Source organism: Electrophorus electricus, chromosome 4 (assembly GCF_041902795.1).
Source record: "Electrophorus electricus isolate QZ-2024a chromosome 4, ASM4190279v1, whole genome shotgun sequence".
Taxonomy (NCBI): Eukaryota; Metazoa; Chordata; class Actinopteri; order Gymnotiformes; family Gymnotidae; genus Electrophorus; species Electrophorus electricus.
In genome coordinates, this window is record NC_137500.1 from 24,548,055 (window position 1) to 24,571,411 (window position 23,357).

Here is a 23,357-nt window from a genome sequence, read left to right on the forward strand (position 1 = left end):
GCAGGGCCGGTCGCACGGAGGACCGAAGCAGGGCCACTCGCCTGTCACACAGCAGGTCCTGGAACAGCTTGTTCTTGTCGCGGAAGCAGCCGAGCGAGTGCATGCTCTCCAACACGTCAGGGTCGATGTCGTCGGCCGACGGCAGGCTCCGGATGGCAACCTTGCGGGGCACGGGCTGCTCCGGCTCCGGCTCGTTCTTCCCCCCACTGCCACAAAGCACGGAACAAAAGGAGGCCACATACACCAACTCTTTACTGCGTACGTGGAACAAGTCCCAGTTAAAAGCATTTAGCAATAGATATGAGACTAGCAGGTACTGACATCTAAATACAAATAAATGATGTCTAACAATATATTGTCCCTATTATACAGTACAATATTGCAAATGTATGTGCAAGACACAGAGACAAAACAAAAGAAGGTGGATTTTGCTGATTACATTCCTGATCAGTGCATTCCTGCACAGTAAAATAACAGTAACAGTTATTTTAGTTAAAGAACTGTGTGTATTCAGGGCCTTTCTCCATGTCGGCTGTGGGGAAACACGGCAGTGTGGCGCAGCGGCTAAAAGCGCAAGAACCCCTCGAGCCCAAAGCTGCAGGGGAGAGGCGGACCAGACAGTCACCTCACCCCCCACTGCCAGGATTCACGTGGTCACATAGCCTCTCTCTGACGCCTCCTTGCCTCTCTGGGTAGGCCGAGCGGGGGCTGATGGGCATATGAGCAGCGGCACAAACCCCTGTGGGTGAAGCAGATGCTCGTCCCTTGTTGAGAACATGTGGAGGCTGTGCCACACATCTCCCTAACACACACACACACACACACACACACACACACACACACACACACGTGTACACTCCTCTCACACTGTTGTTTCCCAGAAGCCCTCTAACATGGAGTGCTGGGCTAACTGAATGAACTCTTATAGGGGTTATTTGTGTATTTAGTTATGTAAACACTGTAGGCACTAATTCAACACGGGGGGAGTTGCTGCGTACACACACGCGCACACACACACAGAGTAAAAAGACAAGATGCACTTACATGTACCACATGTGCTTCTGGATCTGCTCTAGCTGTAAAGGGAAAAGAATCCAAAGTCAGCCTGACAGTCGACACTTTGCACACACTGGCTGCAGAAGGCGGGAGCAGCTAAGCCGGAATGGGCACGGGCGCACACGTGGGAGGCTCCAAAACGGCCGCGGCAGTCCGCGGGCACAGCGGGAGCAGTCAGCACGTGGGGAGCAGCGTATCACTTTTGACTGGAGAGGCTACGATTCAGCGCTCCAGTGACAAACGACACAGCACAGAGGCGGCAGGACCAAAGACGACGCCCGGTCATCCTTCCCATGCCTACACCTGGAGGGGTCGAGTGTGGCGTCATTTTTAAATGGAATCTTCCGAGACGCACGCGCCCACGCCCACCCCCACCCATTTGGGTTGTGAATATACTGCGAATATTAACCATAACTCTTCTAGAACACCTTCCAGAGTTTTCCGAACAGTTCTGAAGAGTTCTGGAATGAACTGCGAGGCAACAATGGTGTGGATGACTATGCTCTTGTCTGTTGTTCAGAGCGGTTCATAGAAAGCCCCAGACTTCAGTCTCCATGGCTGACGGGACATTCTGTTACACGCGGTTTTACGCTACAAACCCATCCGAGCTTGCCGTGGGTGAGAGAAGAGAGAGAGAGAGAGAGAGAGAGAGAGAGAGGGAGGGAGAAAGAAACTCTGAGGCTTCGCTGCAAAACAAAACCTCTGGATGTCCTTGAAGTCCCATTGAGCATCTCACACATCCAGGGTGGCCTGGGTATCTCAGCCCAGCCGGTGCACGTACTGTCCCGTATCTTAGCCAACACTCCGGCCCCTGCCTATGCCCGGAGATAAGTATCCCCGCCTGCATCTGTGGAATTAGCATGCGCTGAAAAGCAGTAGCGTAAAGACAAGAGAGTCACAGTGTTTCTGGAGGTGTGCGCGCGCACGCGCGTTAGCCGCCTACGCTCGCCATCGCAATACGCACGCTGCCTGCAAAGTGTAGCGGTCAGCAGTGGACTAAAACTTCCAAAAGCATCAGTCCATCTCTGAACCGTCAGACCAGGTTGATTTCTTAGGAATTTCACAAGGTCTGTGAAATCAATCTCTCTCCCTCCTTCTCTCGCACTCTCCATCTCTCTCTCTAAGCAAAGGAGAGTCCGCAACCAAGGTGAATGTAGGCTGGACAAACAGCCCGGCATAACGTCAGCAGGCTCGCATCAATCTAGAGAACTGAACTTCAACGCCACTGAGACACGCCTGACGTGGAACCCACCAGTCGACAACAATGGAAATCACGCCACTTTTGGAGGAATAATATGACTTATAGCGGACAAAGGTCACAGACTCGGCAATGAGCCATTTTGAAGCAAACGTGGCTGTAACGCAGCTAGTCCTTAATACTGAAAGCACAAAACGATGTAAGACACGCCAGCGTGAACAATGCAGAACATACGACGGCCCCGAGCTGTTGTAGGTCTGGCGTTTAACGAGGCCAACACTAAACAAATCAAAGGCAAAGGCTGACCGTTAGCCGTTTGCTGGCGTCCACCTCGATCATCCCTCGGAGAAGGTTCTGGCAGTCTGGCGGAATGAAGTGCGGCATGTGAAATACTCCCAGCTTCACTTTTTCTAGCAGGTTCCGCAAGTTGTCGTCGTCGAACGGAAGGGCTCCCTGGAGGAGAGAGAACAAAAACTTTTAGGGTGTGTTTAGAGTTCAAGTGTTGCATAAGGAGCGTTTTGAATTTTTTAAAAAAAGGAGTTTGAAAGAGAAAAAGAAAAGAGGGGAAAAAAAAGCACAATCCAGAATTAACCCTGCCGCTCTCCTTCACGAAGCAGTGCATCAGCAGAGCGGAATGCCACGGAAGCGGAGTGCCGGCTGAACGGCCGCTCCCTGACTATGCTGGGCGCAAACAACAGCTGATACGAAGACAGCCTAACTACAAGGGAAAGAACCTGCCAAGCACAATCAGCAAATCAGCGGCTAAGCCATTTTGAGGCCCAGGACCCAACTCCACAACGTCCTGTTGCCTTTTACATTTCTGCTTTTATTTTGTTTTGAATGACCAACCTTGCTTGGGAATTGACATGAGAACAGCAAAAATGTTAAAGTGAAAATACCCAGAGGCAGGTAGATCGACTGCACACACTCCGATCCCAGCGGTGGTACCTGTCAGGATTTTCTTGATTGCTGGATTTTCGCATTTCACAGGGAGACTGGACCATTTATTTAGGATTCACAACCTCAAGGCTGTGCACTCCTTTAGCGACCAATACATTACAGCAGACCAGTGCCAGAGGGTGGGCTGGCCAACAAGGCCCGGCCCGCCAAGGACAATTGGGTCCAAAAAGAGAGGAGAATAGGGAAAGCAAAGCAAAGAAAAACAATCATCCTTCTCCCCAAAATTATCCGTGGGATGGGTGAATAGGTAAAGAGAGTCCTCTAAATAAAACGTCTTAAACACACACACAAAAATTAAGCTCAAATCAATGTTGACAATTCCTGATGCACTTTTACTGGTGCCTTTGATTGCGCTCATATTAGGCAATGAAAGTCCAGTGAGGAACTGAAGATTGCACTCACCACCAAGAGGGCAAACAGAATGACCCCACAGCTCCACACGTCTGCTTTCCTCCCATCATATTTCTCCCCCTGAGAGGAAAAAGGACAAGGTAATAGAGATTAGGAACTACACACAGCTCACTGAACACACGCAATGCCATTAGCTAGTCCTGCAAGTATACACTCACCCGAATGACCTCTGGACAGGCGTAGTGAGGTGAGCTACGGAGAGAACACGAGAAGATGAGTCATCTCTGGTGATTAGTTTCTCATGGGAGTAAATACTCCAAATGGCCACCAACAGGCTCTGGTTGGCAGAAGCATCCCAGCCCTTATGATGAAATGTCCCAGGAAACCCTCCATTAGGTGTCGCCGTGCTCACCAGCCGTTCGGGGGGCTTCAATCGTTTCCCCCTACTGGATGACGGCGCTCTGCTGATCAAATCCGTTTTAACGTTGTGTGAACAAGGGCCTTGCGTCGAGAACACCACCGTCAGCCGCATTCGTGAGAAGTAACGCTACGACACGAGCTGCTGGCAAGCTGTCAACGTTGACGACAGAGAAGGCACAGGCTGACAGCCCCCCAGTAGCTTCAGTCGAGTTCATAAGCGAAAGCCGACGCTAGAATGTGATCGCTGTTTGTGAGCGGTCGAGCTAGTAGAGCTCGTTATACAAATAGCAAACCGGTCCAGCAAAAGGGGGCTGGAAAAAGCCAAGTTGAGTGCGAGGAGACCCAGAGAAGTTGACGGCATTATGGAAAAGCCAGAACACTGAGGTGCATCTGCTGGCGTTCCGTCAGATCGGATACGGCGGCTTCCCGCTTAACGTCGAATGACCGCAGGCGGGAAGACTGTAACGCACGTATATCAAGTTAGCGAACGGCATTCGGCTCGTAATTCTCTAACTTTGAAATCTGTGCTCGCAGCATTCTTCTCGTTATCGAGATGAAACCCAAAACAGTTGCTACGGATGTGCCGTCACCGAAATTACCCCGCTTAACCATAATGATCATTACCGTGTCATTTGTACGATGCCTCAGTCACGACACGGCTAAGCTCTTTCCTCCTAAAATAAATAAATAAATAAATAAAACAAAAACAAAAAAAAAGCAACAGGGAGATATTAAATACGGGATGGGAATGTTATGAGAGTAAACTTTCTCCCGGATTTTGAGCGAGAGCAAGATGGGATGCGAGACGAGCAAAGAGCCATTAGATGGATGAATGGGCTTTCTGAGGGAACCCCTGTGGTGTAGAGTGTCAGGACATTAATCCTCCATGAGCTATTCACTAGAACTCATTTCCCTTTCATTTACATAGCAGCCATCAACAACGACAACAATAACACCACCACCGCCATCCGACGAAAGTTACAAAGTCATTTTAAGGGGCCATGACAGACACAAACTGGTCGGGTTTTTTGAGTGACTTGGAGTTACTCGCATGGGGTGTTGTCTGGGACACTGTCGTAGCTTTGCTGTCAAAACACATTTTCACATATCGCTGAGTGGAGAAAATGAAGACACCTCTGTGCTAGAGGCCTGCCTCAAGTCTGCGCTGAGAGCCTAATTCTCCAACCGCTCCCTAGAGGACATACAAGTGTTGTCAAACCCACTCGAGGTCAGAAAGAGCACCTATAGAAGACCCAAGACCCCCATGTGGAGCAGTGTCAGAGATGAAGGCTTTTAAATAACAGCTGGCATATTTCTAAAGATGAGGGGTCTCTCCGGGAATGCGAGATCTCTCGAGAACCCCCAGCAGAGCTTCATTAAACACAAAGGCATGAACGTTTGGCAACCTCAAGCACAAGGAAACACTAGCCTAAACCCAATATCAGGGGACATTTATGTAATGACTTGTGTTTATAGAACTACATTATAGAACAGAAGCCTAGCAAACAAGGAGAACGCAGCATTCAAGTTATACCTTCTTTAAATCACCCTGGTGTTGTCATGAGGGCTCATCATGTCTGGAAATAGGAATGACTCGGATGATGACATAAACCTCATTCTCCTTAACTTTAATTAGCGCATGTGATGTCAGAGGGTGTCGCAGCAATGGGCGAGAGAGGAAGATTCAAATGAAATACCTTAAATGAGAGCATGCCGTAGCTTTTAAAGCACATTGAGTCATCGCGCGTCATTCTTGACTCATGGAGCTACTGCACGACACACCTTCCCCGCCTGTCCTGTCTCAGGACGTGTATATTTACCTTTACATTTCTAGCATTCAGCTCAGATTTTTATTAATTACACCAAAATATAACGAGCAATTGAGGGTTAAAGGCCTTGCAGCGGCAACTTGGCAGTGTTAGTAAGGCTTGAACCGGCAACCTTTCGATTGCAAGCAGGGAGCATCATGGGGTGCACCATTATGACTAGATAAAACACTTATACCAATAGCAACACAGGTATCTCAGGACACCTTCAAACAGTTAAGGACACACGGGATTCAGTAGGCATGGCAACAGCGACTTTGATGAGTTCAGTTTTACTGTTCTTGATACAAAAACAATACTTTTGGCAAATGATTAATTAGATATTTATTTATAAGGATTCCATTGCCTGAATACTCAGTGATTCTTGGATGGATTCCCCAAAATTCAGATTGCAGGGTTTGTGTTTGATTTTTAAATGAAACCTTATTTTGAAAAATACACAGCTGTACACATGCCTTATAAATCAAACTAATTATAAATAATACAATGCAATTCATAATTTGAGGTTAATCTTTATAAATAAGGTTGTTATATATTGTTATTTATTTGTTTTATACACACACACATATGAAAAAAGTGTTTGCCCCCTTCCTGATATTATTTTTTTTATTGCATGTTTGTCACACTTAAATGTTTCAGATGATCAGACAAATTAAAATATTAGACAAAGATGACGAGTAAAGACAAGGTGCAGTTTTTATTATTAAGGGAAAAAACCCCAAACCTACATGGCCCTGTGTGGAAAAGTGGTTGCCCATAAACCTAATAACTGGCTGGGCCACCCTTAGCAGCAACAACTGCAATCAAACGTTCGCGATAACTGGCAATGAGTCTTTTACAGTGCTGTGGAGGAATTCTGGCCCACTCATCTTTGCAGAATTGTTGTAATTCAGCCACATTGGAGGGTTTGAGCATCAGCCACCTTTTTAAGGTCATACCACAGCATCTCAATCGGATTCAGGTCAGGACTTTGACTGGGCCACTCAAGTCTTCATTTTGTTTAAGCCATTCAGAGGTGGACTTGCTGGTGTGTTTTGGATCATCGTCCTGCTGCAGAACCCAAGTGCGCTTCAGCTTGAGGTCACAAATAGATGGCCGGACATTCTCCTTCAGGCTTTTTGGGAGACAGCAGAATTCATGGTTCCATTTACCACAGCATTCTTCCATGTTCTGAAGCAGCAAAACAGCCCCAGACCATCACACTACCACCACCATATTTTACTGTTGGTATGATGTTCCTTTTCTGAAATGCTGTTACTTTTACGCCAGATGTAATGGGACATACACCTTCCAAAAAGTTCAACTTTTGTCTCGTCAGTCCACAGAGTATTTTCCCAAAAGTCTTGGGGATCATCAAGATGAGACGAGCCTTTGTTATTTTTGCTCAGCAGTGGTTTGTCTTGGAACTCTGCCATGCAGGCCATTTTTGCCCAGTCTCTTTCTTATGGTGGAGTCATGAACACTGACCTTAACTGAGGCAAGTGAGGCCTGCAGTTCTTTGGATGTTGTTGTGGGGTCTTGTGACCTCTTGCAGTCGTCGCTGCGCCTTTGGGTTAATTTTGGTTGGCTGGCCACTCCTGGGAAGGTTCACCACTGTTCTATGTTTTCACCATTTGTGGATAATGGCTCTCACTGTGGTTCGCTGGAGTCCCAAAGCTTTAGAAATGGCTTTATAACCTTTTCCAGACTGATAGACCTCAACTACTTTGTATCCAATTTGTTCCTGAATTTCTTTGGATTGTAGCATGGTGTCTAGCTTTTGAGGATCTTTTGGTCTACTTCACTTTGTCAGGCAGGTCCTATTTAAGTGATATCTTGATTGAGAACAGGTGTGGCAGTAATCAGGCCTTGGTGTGGCTAGAGAAATTGAACTCAGCTTTCCAAAGATGTGATAAACCACATTTTTCCCCTTAATAATAAAAACCTTCATTTAAAAACTGTATTTTGTGTTTACTTGTTTACTTGTTATCTTTGTCTAATCATTTGTTTGATGATCTGAAACATTTAAGTGTGACAAACACGCAAAAAAAATAAGAAGGGGGAAAACACCTTTTTCACACCACTGTGTGTGTATGTATATATAAAGATTGTTGATCTGAGCCTTTATCCTACTCAATCACATTTTGTGTCTTTTGGCTGCCCATGTTCACCAGCGAGGTAGACAAAATATGACCCCTGTTACCCAAAAGCTGCTGATGTGAAAGAATACCTTTTGTAGGCTTTCTGGTAATGACTTCTTACCACTTTGGTCAACTGGCTTTCATACTTAACCCATCAGACTCAAATCAGAAAACAGCAATAAAAATCCAGTGCTACATACTGCATCAAAAGTTACAGAATCCAGTCATTTGACGATGTTGAAATGGCAGCGAACGTCTGATGCAACCGTGCCTCAAAGCCCTACACAGCAGAGCTCGGACAAACTGTGTTATATCGTAACGTTTGCTGCTTGTAACCATGTACAGGGGGCTGTGACCCTCACATGTCGAGCCAGCCCTGCTCCTTAAGTGCAGCCCCTCAGAAGCGAGGGGGACCAGAGTGGGAACGCGAGCCAGTGCCTTTACAATGTGGTAAGCAGCCTAACCTACTCCTCCTCGTTCCGTGCTGACCTCATTACAGCAGGCCTGTAGGGAGGAAGAGAGGCCATGCTGATTTCGTAAGAGCTCGTTTAAAGGTCTGGAGTGAGCCGGCCTCCAGCCAGGGCTCTGGCCTCGGTGCCCAGCGAGTAATCAGACATGCACATCCCTCTCTGTGCTCTTCAAGGGACCAGGGACCACAAGAATGTGTGTGTGTGTGTGTGTGTGTGTGTGAGAGAGAGAGTGGAGACAGAAGGAGAGAGGGGCAGAAAGAATGTGCAAAAAGATGACAAAGCAAAAAACACATCTGGCACATTCACCAATTAGTTAAGGAATGTGCTAAGACTATAGCAACTGTCAGAAGGATAGAGCATCTTAAACATGTATAAGACCGTCCATAATTTAATACTGCCAATCATTCAACTAATGTTTGCTGGTGTGTAATATGGAGAGGTGGTCAGTAGTACTAACCCACAACTGGTTTGTTGGTGTGTAATATGGAGCAGGGGTCAGTAGTACTAACCCACAACTGGTTTGTTGGTGTGTAATATGGAGCAGGGGTCAGTAGTACTAACCCACAACTGGTTTGTTGGTGGGGAATATGGAGAGGTGGTCAGCAGTAGTAACCCCAGCTGGTTTGTTGGCGTGTAATATGGCGCAGTTGTCAGTAGTAGTAACCCCAGCTGGTTTGTTGGCGTGTAATATGGCACAGTTGTCAGTAGTAGTAACCCCAGCTGGTTTGTTGGCGTGTAATATGGCACAGTTGTCAGTAGTAGTAACCCCCGCTGGTTTGTTGGTGTGTAATATGGCACAGTTGTCAGTAGTAGTAACCCCAGCTGGTTTGTTGGCGTGTAATATGGCGCAGTTGTCAGTAGTAGTAACCCCAGCTGGTTTTGATGGTGTATAATATGGTGCAGTTGTCAGTAGTAGTAACCCCAGCTGGTTTGTTGGCGTGTAATATGGCGCAGTTGTCAGTAGTAGTAACCCCAGCTGGTTTTGATGGTGTATAATATGGTGCAGTTGTCAGTAGTAGTAACCCCAGCTGGTTTGTTGGTGTGTAATATGGCGCAGTTGTCAGTAGTAGTAACCCCAGCTGGTTTGTTGGTGTGTAATATGGCGCAGTTGTCAGTAGTAGTAACCCCAGCTGGTTTGTAATATGGCGCAGTTGTCAGTAGTAGTAACCCCAGCTGGTTTCTTGGTGTATAATATGGTGCAGTTGTCAGTAGTAGTAACCCCAGCTGGTTTGTTGGTGTGTAATATGGCGCAGTTGTCAGTAGTAGTAACCCCAGCTGGTTTGTTGGTGTGTAATATGGCGCAGTTGTCAGTAGTAGTAACCCCAGCTAGTTTGTTGGTGTGTAATATGGCGCAGTTGTCAGCAGTACTCACCCACAGCTGGTTTCCAGAAGGCTGTCTCCCACTTGCAAGGAGGCCATGCCAAAGTCTGCTATCCTGATGTTGTTCTTCTCATCTAGCAGCAGGTTCTCAGGCTTCAGGTCCCTGTGGCTGTAGGGGAATAAAGAAGATACACAGTCTTGCTGGGCATCTTGGGGTACTTACCCCATGCCTTCAGAGAGAAGGGGGGTATTTGTGAGCATACAGCTAAGGAAAATATAGAAAAGTAACTTGGGGATTGAAATCTTCAATCTTGAAATATTTTAGCTTCACACAAAGGGTGAGTTCAGATATATGACAATAAAAGGCGTTTGTTATTGATATTTGCATTGCAAGCCATTGCTGGGAGTCTCGGTCAATGACTGGTGCCTGCCTTTGAAACTTCCCTTTCTCACCGTCATCCTCTCCTGGGCCCTGTGAGGGGAAGATGGCATGCTTGCTGGTCCAGTTCCTAATACTAAAAGGCCCGTGTTCGTCCAATGAGAAGGACAAACATGGACACCCAGGCCGCTTATACGGATGTGTATGAAGACCATAAGACTCCACCAAGCCCATTAAATCTAAGACACGTGATTCTATACCCCATCATCTCAAATTCAAAACAGCAACACCAAGACACCCCTTCAACCCCAAACATGTTTGGGGAAACCAATCTGGAAGCCCCATTCATTTCTTCAGCAACATAAAATAGACTAATTGCAGCTGCATACGTTATTGGCTACCCTAACCACAACAACTGCAGCGGCTGTATGAAGAACGAAAACAAACTTCTATAATCCCGTGTTTCTGCCTACTGGCTAATAATCAAATCTCACCAATACTTTATCAAAATGGCTATGTCCTGCTCTATTAATTAGGAAAATAGCAGTGAGCACAGGCAAAGTGAACACACACACACACACACAGCTCAGATGTTACTGGGTGTAACGGCAGACATTGGGCATCTCGGCATGTTTGTCCATTTTCGGAATTTTTCAGAACGCTTTTTCAGAATGCAGTCAATGGTCTTGTCACCATCAGCTTGGCTTATGCACAACGCCAAGATGCTTCGTATGTTGAAGATGCCAAATATCAGAACTCACTTCACATCTTCTCTGTTTGAAAGCCTGCTAATGACTGCAGGGAGGTCCAGTGCAGGCAATGTCTCCGTGCGGGAAATATTCCGAACCTCACTCAGCGACGTGCAAAGACTCCACTGGCTTTTGATGAACGGGCCTGACCGTCGGCGACCGGTTTTCCATGGAGTCAGGAGTCAAGGTGTTGTGCTCGTGCCAGCGTTAACACCAAAGCCTACCTCCCGAGTTCTTCTCCCAATCTCCCCTCATTTTCTTCTCCAGTTCTTAAGGGCCCATTGACCCAATTACAGCTCAAGCAAGCCTTCCAAAACGCTCCATTATTCTAATGCAGAGAGACAACAGCTAGTGAACAGGAGAGGACGTTAGCCTGGGGAATGCTTGTCAGAGGCCTAATTATGATAAAGCCTGCGATTCTCCACCGCTCCTCTCGTTTTAATGTTCTCCGCATGCTAACCATCTTCCATCCCTTCCCGCAAAACAATAAAAAAAAAAAAAAAAAAACATTCGTCACGTATTGAAGCAGGAACACGTGCGAAGTCAACATTGGCAGAAAGACGGACATAAAAACACATAAGCGCGCGCACGGGCTCACGCACGGGACAAGCAATGCCGTAGTAGCACCTTCTGGATTGGGGGGGGGGGGGCCCACTAATGTGCAGGGCCGCGTGGGCCATTCATCAGTGGAGCGGGTGGGCGGAGGCAGTCCCGGAGCTCTCTTCCATGCTGCTGCAGTCTGCAGTCGAGTCTCTCCGTGTGAGGAGTCGCTCCGCGTGACGAGCGGTCCTTATCTCGCCCCTGCACGCGCCCCGCCACGGCCGTCGGCGGCAGGCCGCATCTTTTCAGTCCTCGGGCAGCTGTAATTACTACACGGAAGGGTGGCGTGGGGGGGGGGCATTCGTATTGCGGGCTCATTGATCACTCGCTGCGAGCCATACGGGCGCTGGTGGGCGGCGAGGAGGAGGAGGAGAGTGAAGCATAGCAGCACCGGTGTCACTTCTCGCCGAGCGACGGAAACACTGTCTCACCGCCACGCCACTCCGCCAATCGATACAGGCGTATCTCTATTATGGCAGGCAGGGCGTCCACCCCTCCATACCAACAACGGGCTCCTCGGCTCAGCGGCTCGTGGGGACAGGAGGAGGCTGTGCCACTAGTATCCATTAGAGGAATCCTCCAACACCCAGAACCCAGTGACCAAAGCTCCGCAGCCAAACCAACTGGACCGCGTGGCTTTGCGCTCCCTTACCGAAAGCCGCAGAGAGACGGCTGTGGCGGGCGGCGTTCCGCAGGGAATCTCTGAGCCCTTCTGCTTCACGCCCCTCGCTTTCCCGTTTTCTCATCCGCCTCCCTCTCCCCTTCTCTCTCATGCGCGGATTCTACGGCTGTGGCTGCAGCACGAGTGAGAGGAAGGAGTATACGGGGTTCCGCGTGGCTTACAGGCCTCCCGGACGGTATCCGGGATACCGCGTCCGTCTCGCTCTAGCAGGGAAGCTCGGAGGACCGGGAGGGGCCTGGGCTCAGCCGTTATGCTGTCCTGGAAGAACGCGGGCAGCAGGTCTAAAGGGCAGCGTCTGTCCGTCCGTGGCGGGAGCGCGAGCTTCGCGACGTGCCGCTCTGAGGCAGCGCGTGGGTGCGAGAGCAGCAGAGAGAGAAACAGTGAGGAATGTCTTAGGGTCGGAGAAAGGGAGGGGGGGTGAGCGAAGGTAAACAATGACAAGACAGTCATATGATGGGTGTTTAAGGGACGGAGAAAGAAGAAATGGAGAGAGGGCGGGAGAACGGAACGCGGGACAACGTGGGATTTGTGCCACACGCTGGATGTTTTAGAGAAATGGTGAGCAAGACACAAAAATGAATACCCTGCATATCATTCATTCACTCAGGCTCTATGAATTCCCTGGCCCGCTGCCAGGTCCGCGTGGGATCAGCCGGCACGACGCCCACACGTGTACGCACCCTCAACCGGTCACCAGAGAACAAAGGCTGTAGGCAGAGTACACACACACACCTGTCATCAGGGGTTTTTCCTCACACGCTACCTTCTCCACACAGCACGATACTCCCTGGCACTCGCTGCCCGAGTGTGATGGAGGGAATGAGTGACATTTCACCCTCTTCCTGATCACACCTACAGAGGGCAAGCGCGCTCGGGTACGGCTCAAAGAATATGGCTCAGCTGATATCTATAAACTCTTATCTTCAGTGGTGTGATGACATTCATACCTGGGAGAGGACTGGGTTATTATTCCAGGTCCCCCCCCCACCCCCTTCTCCTGCTCTCCCGAGACCTCCTGAGTGAAGACTGCGCGATGTGCTTCAGACCGCTACAAATGACAAGTACCTGGACGTGTGTGAGCAGAGCCCAGCCGTAGCAGCGGCTCCTCACCCGCTGCTCTGCCTTCAGCATGCTCAGGTGTGCTTGCTTTTTCTTTGCTTGGCAAGGGGCTGTCCGGGTTTCTAGTTTACTGCTCGCTTGGTCCAGTCAGTTTCGGCCTCGTCTCCACGTGGTAATCAGCATTTGATCAGATCGGGTGCACTTTTGGGTTGGCCTCCGGCGTGAACTGTAGAGGCGGGGCTAACGCTGAAAAATTAAGACTGTGGCCAGACAAGATATTCCTACTTATGCAAGTGGTCTGAAGGTACTGGAAGATGGTGGAGGTCTGGGAGTTGCTTCAACCTGTTTTTTCTTCCACGTAATCCTCCCACAGGGACATCGGATAAGCCAGTCCTCACGCCAACCAGCGCCAGGTCCCGCTGCCGTTCAGAGACCAGCCGAAAAACCAAACCAGAAAATGATCTACTAGAGAGGTTACGTGACATCGGCTTACTATAGGGACCAGGCCTGCCAACCAACCGTCTCCCCAAAGCCTGCCCCCTGGACAATAAGACCTCCCAGCATGAGATTAGGGACTGCCACACCTCTGCTATTCAGAGCACATCTACGTGATACTAATCCCAGCATACACACTACTCCCCATATGCTCTAAACTGGTTCGGAAACCGGTGACAACCAGCCAAGCACAAGCCATCCCTGAGAAGGTCATCACAGTCCCTCTACCTTTGATATCTGCACCACACTCAGTATCCACAAAGCCACCAAAGGTGCTGCCCTACACGCCATCACGGTTATTGGTCCTGTGTTCCGTATTTACTGCCATCGCATTCTTTTGTGTTGTTTCATGGCCCTGGAGGAGCGTTCTCGCCTTCCACCGTATACTTGTATATAGCTGGAAGGACCGATAAAAAGCGACTCCTGATAATTGTAATGCCACCAAGGCCCAGCAGTAAACAGCAACAACCTAAATGCTTTGCCTTTGGTGGCTAATAATCTCCCACCTGCAGGAGCGATGCCGAGCATGTGACACAAGGAAAGAACATAAATGCTTTTACCATTTCAAATCCGGCGTCGTCCTCGGATCACCCCGGCCATGTCCCCGTCCGACCCCTTTTTCTTTTCAAACGTGTCGAATAAGGAAACCTACACCCCACTAACCCCGGCGTTCATTTCCAAGATTTCCCAAACACAGGCTTGGATCAGATCCATCTGGTTCGGTATTAGAGTGTGAGTGAGTGGCAGCACAGGCACAGGGACAGATGAAGGAGTCGCCCGGCACGATTCTGCTGGAGGAGGTGGAAAGGAGCACAGAGGAAAAGCAGCGACCAAGACCATGCATGGGCTCGCCGCAGCAAAAAAGCTTCATCGAGATATCACGGTGGTGTAATGGAAAACTCCCGGGGAAGAACGCACAAGCAAGGATAGCAGACGGGGAAATGTTCACGCAAGCCCTAAATCAGTGAGCACACCGCTATTAGTATAGAGCTCCATCGGTGGGCACACCGCTATTAGTATAGACTTCCATCAATAAGCGATAAGGTTTAAGAATGTATTTTAATTAAAACCTCTTGGATATCTGTTAAAATCAGTTCAAATGAAAATTGCTCACTGAAGAACACGGACCTCTCTCACCCGATTCAGAGGACACAGCGAGTTCCAGTGAAGACCGACTACACGCCAACTCCATTAGTCTCGTCGGGGAGAGACGGCGCAGCGGGAACGTTTCCTACCTAAGCCACACTGCCTTTACCTGCCCCTACTTACCCAGAGATACGAGACGGGGGTAACTGTGTCGGGCGAAGAGTGATTGTCCCTTTTGAAAATTGTCCCTTTTGAAAATAAAGTGGTCTCACTGCTCCGATCGATACCAACGACATAAGAGTTCGAGTATTGAATGCAAAGAGGAGAGGAGGAAGTCGAACTCACCATATGGAATGACTGTGGCAGAAATCCAGAGCGGAGATGATCTGTCGGAAGAACTTGCGCGCCTCTTTGGGGGTTAGCCTCCCTTTCTTCACTAGGTAGTCGAACAATTCTCCCCCCGACACGTGCTCTAAAACCAAATACCTCCAAAGCGAAGGCCGAGACACACGTTGGATGACGACAGGAAAGGACAGCCGGACAGAGAGAGATGGAAAGACAGATAAAGGAGAAGAGAGAAGCAGATAGAGAGAAAATTTAGAAAACAAACAAATAAAAAAAAACACTTTAAAGAAGTCTCAGTCAAAGAGTTCATCTTTTTGCCTTCTTCCCCCCCGAGACCTGACGAGGACGCAAAGAGAATAGGTAATTCTGTCTCAGAACGTGGAAGATATTGACTTAAGCAAGCAGCCAGGGAGCTGAAGGGCTTCCCGTAGTCTGCCGCTGAGCTCCTGATGAGCCACGCAAACACTCGCTCATTCGTCTCTGTGGGGACTGCAGAATGTCGCGTCTTTCGCGAGGCACTGCGATCAGACTGTGACCTCCCCAGGAGACTCGCCATGACAAGATAAATGGAAGGAATAAAAATCCAACATTGGGAAGTGTTTGTAATGAAATATCTTAAGGGCTTTCACTCTGCTTCCCAGTACTATGTTGGGCTAATACAAAGTTTAGACAGTTAGACAGTTTTGTCTGTCAGTAAAACAGCTAGTTCCACAGGAAGTACAGCCAAGATAAGATGATTTCAGTTCTATAGCTGTATTGCTTGACAATGTATGTTTGTACCAATTATTTTTTTATTGTCCTTTAAACAATATGAGGGAAGACAGAATTATATACATGACATACGCATGCATGGAAAATATTATATTATAAACAAACTTTCTTTTTCATGTTGTTTCTTCAGTCATTCAAGACTTTGGAAAATAAGTGGGTGTAAATTCTCAGAGAATGATTAGACTATTTGTCACAGTGCCGGGCCCCTACCGGTAACCGCTCGTACGCTGTGCCAGCAGAGCGTGTGTTGTTTTGTTTATGTTGCGCTGTCGCTTTGTTCTTGTGCTTACTTTCACTATGCATCCCTCAGGTGGTGTGTGTGTGTGTGTGTCTCATTGCCACACCACCTGAGGGTTATGATATTATTATGTTTAGCCTTCTTTAAGCCTGGTTCAGTTCTTATGACCTTGCTGGTCATTGTTGTTACGTGGCTTCTTTTGTTGTAGTTAGTACCGTTATGTTGGGTTTCATTTAACGCTTTAGCTGGAGTCTTGCGTTTGTTTGCGTCTTTCCTAACAATAAAGAGAACATTTTATTTTCTCTCACTCACGACTGAAGACGTGGGTCAGAAGAGCTCGCGCTAGTGGTGCTGTCTAGAGACGTTTGGTGGAGAAAAATAAAACAGAAGAAGTTCAACGGCACTCACGTAACCCAACTATATTACCCATCCAACCAAAGAAGCTGGAGTTTTCTACAGCGAACTATATGCTAAAACTTACAAATGCGACATCCCATCTGTACACGTACACTGAATATATACACAAACACATACATACAGAAAAGAAACAAAACAAAAAGTACATCTAACAGTTATTGAAAGGGAGCAGTGAGATATCAATGCAGTCCATTTTTTTTTCAGTGGATATCAAAACAGACTGCCAGGTAGTATGGAACTTAAGACCACACCCAGCTATGGAGCAGCAGTTGGAGCACCTGGCTAAAGCGTGGCATAGGACACAGTGTGGAGGGGGAGTCCACAATCTCCGTGGGGACTTAATCCAAATAATCCTCTGACAGGCCAGGGTTAAACTGAACTCTGAAAGAAAAGTAACTCCTGGAAAAAAGTAAACACTGCAGAAAGGCAGTTAACTTGGAGCAGGACCAAGGCGGCTTTTCCTCGGACCAGCGCAGCGTTTTAATGTGAACGGCTGTGTGTCTTGGACAAACAGAAGAGGAATGGGTCCCGCACAAAAAAAAAACCCTGGCTCCTCCGCCCCAGCTGTTGTTTAAAGTCAGAGGCTCCCAGTTGAACATCTACTGTACCAAAAGTTCTCTGATTAACATTCAGCATGGTGTCTAGGGAGGAAAACAACTGTAATAATGGTAACTGGGAGGAAGAATGTGGGTTAGGAGTACTTAAATGTGTTCCAGGACACTCAAATGATGTTAAAGTGTCATTACTGTCTTTTAATGTAGTTATTCCTTTCTCAACCCAACCTTTGAAGGCACAGTCCGCGATGGAGGCAGTGAGCAATTTTTTATTTGAATTTTCAAAAAAATTTGGGCTATAAGTAGAGAACTCATTAAGTGAAAAGGCTCCCCTAAACTGAGACCAAATCCCGAAAGAACATTTTACAGTTGGATTAGCAGAGTAGACGGATACAGGTTCAGACGGGGCTGTGTTAGCTGAGTGGCGAGCGCCAGGGGAGCGGTGCGGCACGGAGCTTTCTCCGCGGATAGCCATGTAGGGACTGTGGGAACATCTGAAATATTTATCCAATATTACGGAGCCCTAAAGATAGAAAACCAGTAACAACATCGAAAAATTGGGTTGGGATGATCTGCCATGAACACGGTGTCTCAATAATGCATCTTTATGTATTTGAGGGATTTTTTTTGTTACTCTAAAGAAAAGCAGATGCATAAAAAAAAAAAAAAAAAAAAAAAGTTGAATCAAATACAAAATGCAATGAACGGATGTTGGCATACATGCTGGAGATGTCGGGGGTGGTGAGCAGAGGGCGGTGCAGGCGGGCGATGAGCGCAGGGCTGAAACACTGAGCAAACCTCCATCTCCACATGCTCCTCCAGCCCTTCTCCAATCCGTGTGCACCGGCAAATTGAATCTGAGGCCATTAAAGCCCTTCTCTGATCTCATCACTGTCCTCCAGCCTCCCCGGCCAACACCCCGGCATTTCCTCACAAATTCCTGCCAGGCCTGGGAAGCTCTGCTGTGTGACTCACCCAGACGCCATAAAAAGCCCTAAGCGTGGCAGGACTTTTATAGGGGCCACGTGTGAGCTGGTCAGCACCACCTGTGACGCTAATGTCGTTCTCTGCTGCCGGATTTAACGACCCTGCCGAACTGTTACAGGTTAACGGAAGTGAAGCCCTCCAGCGCTAATCCAGCCCGTGCTTGGGAAAGGCATCCGCAAGCAAGAGCACACGGCACAGAACATCGAGAGCTTAAAAAGGCCCTTTCTTGTAATACTTTGCATTGTTTCGATACTAAAGAATAAAAAAAAACTCTAAATGTTTCAGTCACTGCCGCAAGGGTTTGTACAGACAGGCTGGAAGTAGGTGGCTGTTATTTCAGGGAACATTATCCGTCATAACATCATAAGATCAGTTGATTGTTCCCATCTGAAGAGGGATATGTTTGTGCAATTACCTGTCACGTCCGTACAACCGTCAAGAAAGTGAAACAATTTGGGAGAATATTTTTCAGATTTTGGAGATTTTTTTTCCCCCTGAAGGAAAATAATTTTTTGAATTCAGGACACGATCTACCAAGAAAAATAAAACCGAACAAAGTCTGCTGACGATTGTTGTTTTTTTTCTTCCCAAGGCAACTTGAAAACAATCGCAGATTAAACTCACCAAGTGCTCTTCTGCCACTGACCTTGGCCACTCAAAACCCATCCACAAACACAGCTTTAAGATATCATATAAATCTTCCTTAGTACCGTTAAAACACACTTATGCCAAAAAAAACCCAACAACAAATAAAATTAATTAGGCTGAATTTAACCTGCATGCAGGTCAATAAGATACTTTTCTGTGTATTGTATAATAGTACAACTAGTGAAAGAAAAAATCCACAGTGTGTCAGTATAGCCTGACTGTGTGTGTGTGTCACACACACACACACACAGGCCGGTGCATGTTTGATTTGCTAATGCCACTGTGAACCCAGCAGGTGAGTCTCAATCCTCTGTTTTGGTTTGGCCAATCTCATCACTGCACCCTGACAACACCTTAACAACAAGAACAGCTGTCGTACGGCGTTAAAGGGATCGGCACGGGTAAAAAAAAAAAAGTAATTAATTAAAACGTAGGCAATGTGGATACTTACAAATATTTCTTATTTTCGTAGACGTCGTGCAACTTTAAAACGTGTGGGTGTTCTATTAGCTTGAGAATAGCAATTTCCCGCTCCACCTGTAGACAAAGGGAGAAAGACATTCAGAACTACGGCAGAGTCAAAGTGCATCTTCATGTACGTGCCAGGGTTTCACCAACAGGCACGAGATCATCTTTTTAATCCAGGTGATAAAAGGTGGATGTGTAGTGAACCTGACAACACAAGACTTGACTCTCAAACTGCAAACTCAAAATCTCGAGTTTTTCCCACCACAGCGAGAACTAAGGATTACATCACAAAATGCTGCAAATTGCTACCCAAGGGTTTAAAGAAGTCTTTCGTATTTTGTTCGGTACTTTAAAAAAATGTTTAAAAAAGCAAACTTTTTTAGAAGAGTCAATGAGAGAGCGAAGGGCGCGGCATCGGGCGCTGCTGAGAAAGGAGGAGTCAAAGGAGGTGGGCTTACTATTCCACCATCAAGCTCTCCTGACCCAGTGGAGTGAAGATCACATGATGGTTGCTGATTGGCAGGCTGGTATGAGGACCCCCCCGGCTCTGATCGACACCCAGCTGGTAGTCCTGCCCTCAGCATCGCTGGGCTGGTAGGAGTTGCTCCCAGCTGGGCGTTCACGTGGTCGAACGCTAGGTCAGATGGTTCGGACGGTTGGAGTCTCGACGACCACCACCCGAGAGAGTCGAGATCCACCCGTGAGTGAACGTCTAAGGCCTTTTTGGTAGCAGGTCAGAATGTCCCAGGCAGGTGCGGTGGAGCTAAGTGCAAGGTAGCATGAGCAGCACTCAGCCTGCTAAAATGGACCAACTACTGTGGGATACACCGTGAGACGTACTGCGCTTAGCAATAGGCAATAAGCAAAACAGCCAAAAGCAGATGTAAAACTGTTAAAAATAGAATAAAAACAAAAACCCTCCACACCTGTGTTGGGGCAACACATTTCTGATTTCTGATGCACCATTAACAAATTCGATGATCTTCTCTGATAGCCCATCAGCGCTGATCTGGAGTCAGCTTCCCCTTTGCTTAAGCTCCAACACCGCCATAACATACCACAGAGAGCCACACGCTCTTCCATAGCACCCTTCCTGAACTGATCCCAAAGGACAGCAGTTATGAATATGCCACATGGGTAAAATATGTATGTTCTGCGCAAGCAGCATGGGGGACAGTCTGTGCCACATTGATTTGACTGCCAACTGCACACAACCGCACATATAAAAACAGTTCCCATGCAGAGCCACGGCTCAAGAGTCCTCAGACTCAGACACACACACACACGGAGTAGACGAGTACAGTCACTTGCCGTGACTACTGCAGAAATAAAAAAGTTACACACGGTCCCTGAATGTTGTAGGCAGGCAGGAGGCCGGGTGAGAGTGCAAGTCCTGCTAGGATGGGGTGATGAGCAGTTAAACCGGGCTGGAGCGCACCAGAGTTCCGACGCCTTCGGTTCACGGCAACGGAAGCAGAGCTGAGCTCCGCCACTAGAATTGGATGGGTACATAGTTTTCATTTAACTCTTCAGTGTGATGAAACTTGCAGACAGACAAATCCCAATCCCTCCCAGCCTTTCACCTGCACATTTCATGCGTTTTTCTGGTGTTTTGACTTGCTAGTCCAGCGTCGTGTGGCTTTTGTTAGCTAATGGCCTGCTTTTTTTTAACCTTGGTAGGCAACTCGTATAATTATGTTTACTGCAAGCCAAAGGTGTCGGCTCAGTGAGCTGACAGAGTCAGCAGGCAAACCTCGCAAAAATCCTTAAAGCCACAGAGGTCATTAACATAAATGTGCTCCTTCTGCCTTTGTGCGGGTCATTTGGATTAGGCCCTTTAGGTCATTAGGCCCTTTACGTCACGATTCTTTGTCTGGAAAAGGTAGATATTTGAATTCTTAAAACCACAAGCAAGGAATGTTGAAAACCTAAGGCCTGATCATGCAATTGACAAATTCTATACAAGATGTACAGAAGCAGACACTAGTCCTTAAATACTACATAGATCGCATTTTTATGATTCCGCGTTGCCAATTCGTTGGCCAGCTACTTCCCGAGTTAACCCCAGGCTACGAGGTGCCCGGCAGTTACGGTGTGTCGGCTTCCTCGGACCCAACTTTGTGTTTCAACCCGAACGCCCTGGAGAACACCTGACTGTGATCAGGGTTTGTTCCACGCCTGCAACACTCCCCATTATCGACCCGGAGAGCATCCAGCCTACTCCAAGACGTTTCTACCGGGGCTGGGTTATGCTGCAGGTGGGCAGAGGGGCTGGTGTGGCCCCCGCAGAGCCGGCACAGCCCCAGAGCTCCAGCAGGCCCACGTTTGTGCCACCGCCCGTCTGTGGTGCCCACGGCAGAGGCTGGTTGCAGGAGGAGGGGAGGTGGGTAGCACAGCAAAACACCAAGTGAGAAAATCCAGGCAGACACGAAGGGTCGCCGGTCCAGCGTAGCACTTTTTGCTCACGCAGTTGCCTGAGAGCCTCGGAGCCGAGAGGCAAGCGCCTCCGCCTCTTTCGCTCGTTGCGCCGACCTCTGGGTTCGATAGGGGTCCGGGCTTCCGGGGGGGGGGGGGGGGGTGGTTGCTCGGCGGCGGGCGCAGGATGCTAACGAAGCGTGGCGAGTCGTTAGAACGCAGGTGGCTTAGCGCGGCGCTCTTGGCCCTGCTCTGTCTGCCTCGCGCGGGTCACAGAGTTTGGGTGACTGATAATCAGCTGTAATCGAACAGTGGTGCGCGCTAATGGGGACGACCGCGCGGCTCGCAGGCACGGGAGAAATAACCCCGAAAAGATCCCGGCGCCGCGCCGAGTCAAGGTCGAGCGAGCGTGCGAGACTGACACTAATCCAAATTGCTTATTTGACGGGGAGATAATTTGCCTTGTGCAATCGCCTCGGTTAGTGTGGTGGAGCGGTGATCATGAACTCCAAAAAAGGTCAATTCAGAAAATGTTCTATGTAAAAATGGCTGATTGCTATTGGACCAAGGTGGGCTTCCACTGCCCCCCATCTCGGTTTAACAAGCGTAGACAGCTAGCGGACAACAGGACTTCTCTCTCTCACTCACTCACTCACTCACTCATACTACTCAACTCAACAGAGAATTTTTGAGACTACCAAGTGTCCAACAGTGGAGGCTTCTAAATAGCAACACAGACAGTCAGATATTGGGAGTGTTGTTGGTTAAGCAGCACACAGAGTGGCAGGTTTGGGGTCTGGACTGGAGCGGTTTCGGTATAAACCCTCGCTCAAATCAGTACGGTGCGGTTTGAAGGTACAGCTGGTATGCTAACGCAGCTTGCTAAACACCACCCGTGCAGCATGCGCGGAGCGCTAGGCTAGCCAGGCCGCGCGCTGGACGCAGCAAGCTTCGGGCGAATTGAGCGCGGTAGGGGCGCAAAACAACAGCTGCTGTCCGCCACACACGCCATCAACACACTCTGCCGGTCTCTGGTGCTATGTATGAGAGGAAGGGTGGGTGAGAATTATTGTCTGGCCTTCCTCCATTACTTACGCAAAAAAAAAAAACAACAAAAAAAAAAAAACCTGCTCCCTCACCAAGCGTGATATTGTGGTAAGGTGCTCCTGTAGTGGCTTGCGCTTATTAATAAGCGCAGTCAGAGAACACACACATTTCAGGCCTGCTGTACATCTGAGATTATCTGAGCTTGGCACTTTTTATCTGTCTGCAGTCATTTTCAAGCTCCATTTGGTTGGACACACCAAAAAATATTTTGCCTGACATCAGTGGACATCTAGGGTTAGGTAGTAGTAGAGTCCACGGAAAGTCCTTATCTAATTGGGATTTTTTAAAAACTGTATTGTGTTAGTTACAGAACAAGGGAGAGGAATTGGATAATTCCTGATGCATTTTAAAAGCATGGTTGCTAGCAGGATTGCCTTACAGTTTAACAAGAATCACTTGCTTGCTTCCTTTCTTCATCTTTTTTGTTTGATGGCTCTGATGGAGAGAACCGTTCCTAACTGCAAAAGCTTCGGTATCGAATGCGGCCCGCGTCCGTGGAAAGGAGCGAGGTGGGCGCCAGGGGTCGTGCCCCCGGCCCGGGAGCGCTGCGGCGCGTTCCCTCTCCTCCCACGCGGCCTGCGACTGGAAACGCGTGCATTTCTGCCCTTTACTTACCTTCCCTGACGCACACGGTTC

General features: G+C 48.2%; 1 protein-coding gene across 11 annotated transcripts in view; it reads right to left on the minus strand.

Moving 5' to 3' along the window:
• brsk2a (BR serine/threonine kinase 2a) overlaps positions 1–23,357 on the minus strand; it is a 112,463-nt gene that overhangs the window by 20,946 nt on the left and 68,160 nt on the right. For 10 of the 11 annotated variants that reach the window (XR_014123284.1, XM_081712865.1, XM_081712860.1 and 7 more), the window contains 8 exons: positions 19,183–19,268; positions 15,117–15,257; positions 9,774–9,890; positions 3,784–3,817; positions 3,617–3,685; positions 2,561–2,707; positions 1,045–1,076; positions 42–206 (listed from right to left, as the gene is read on the minus strand). Coding sequence is in view for 10 of the 11 variants with exons in the window: in XM_081712865.1 (XP_081568991.1) it covers positions 42–206; positions 1,045–1,076; positions 2,561–2,707; positions 3,617–3,685; positions 3,784–3,817; positions 9,774–9,890; positions 15,117–15,257; positions 19,183–19,268 (791 nt within the window). In the remaining variant the exon portion in view is untranslated. Of the gene's footprint in view, positions 1–41; positions 207–1,044; positions 1,077–2,560; positions 2,708–3,616; positions 3,686–3,783; positions 3,818–9,773; positions 9,891–15,116; positions 15,258–19,182; positions 19,269–19,657; positions 20,234–23,357 lie in introns of those variants that run through there. The other variant, XM_081712861.1, reaches the window with a different exon arrangement.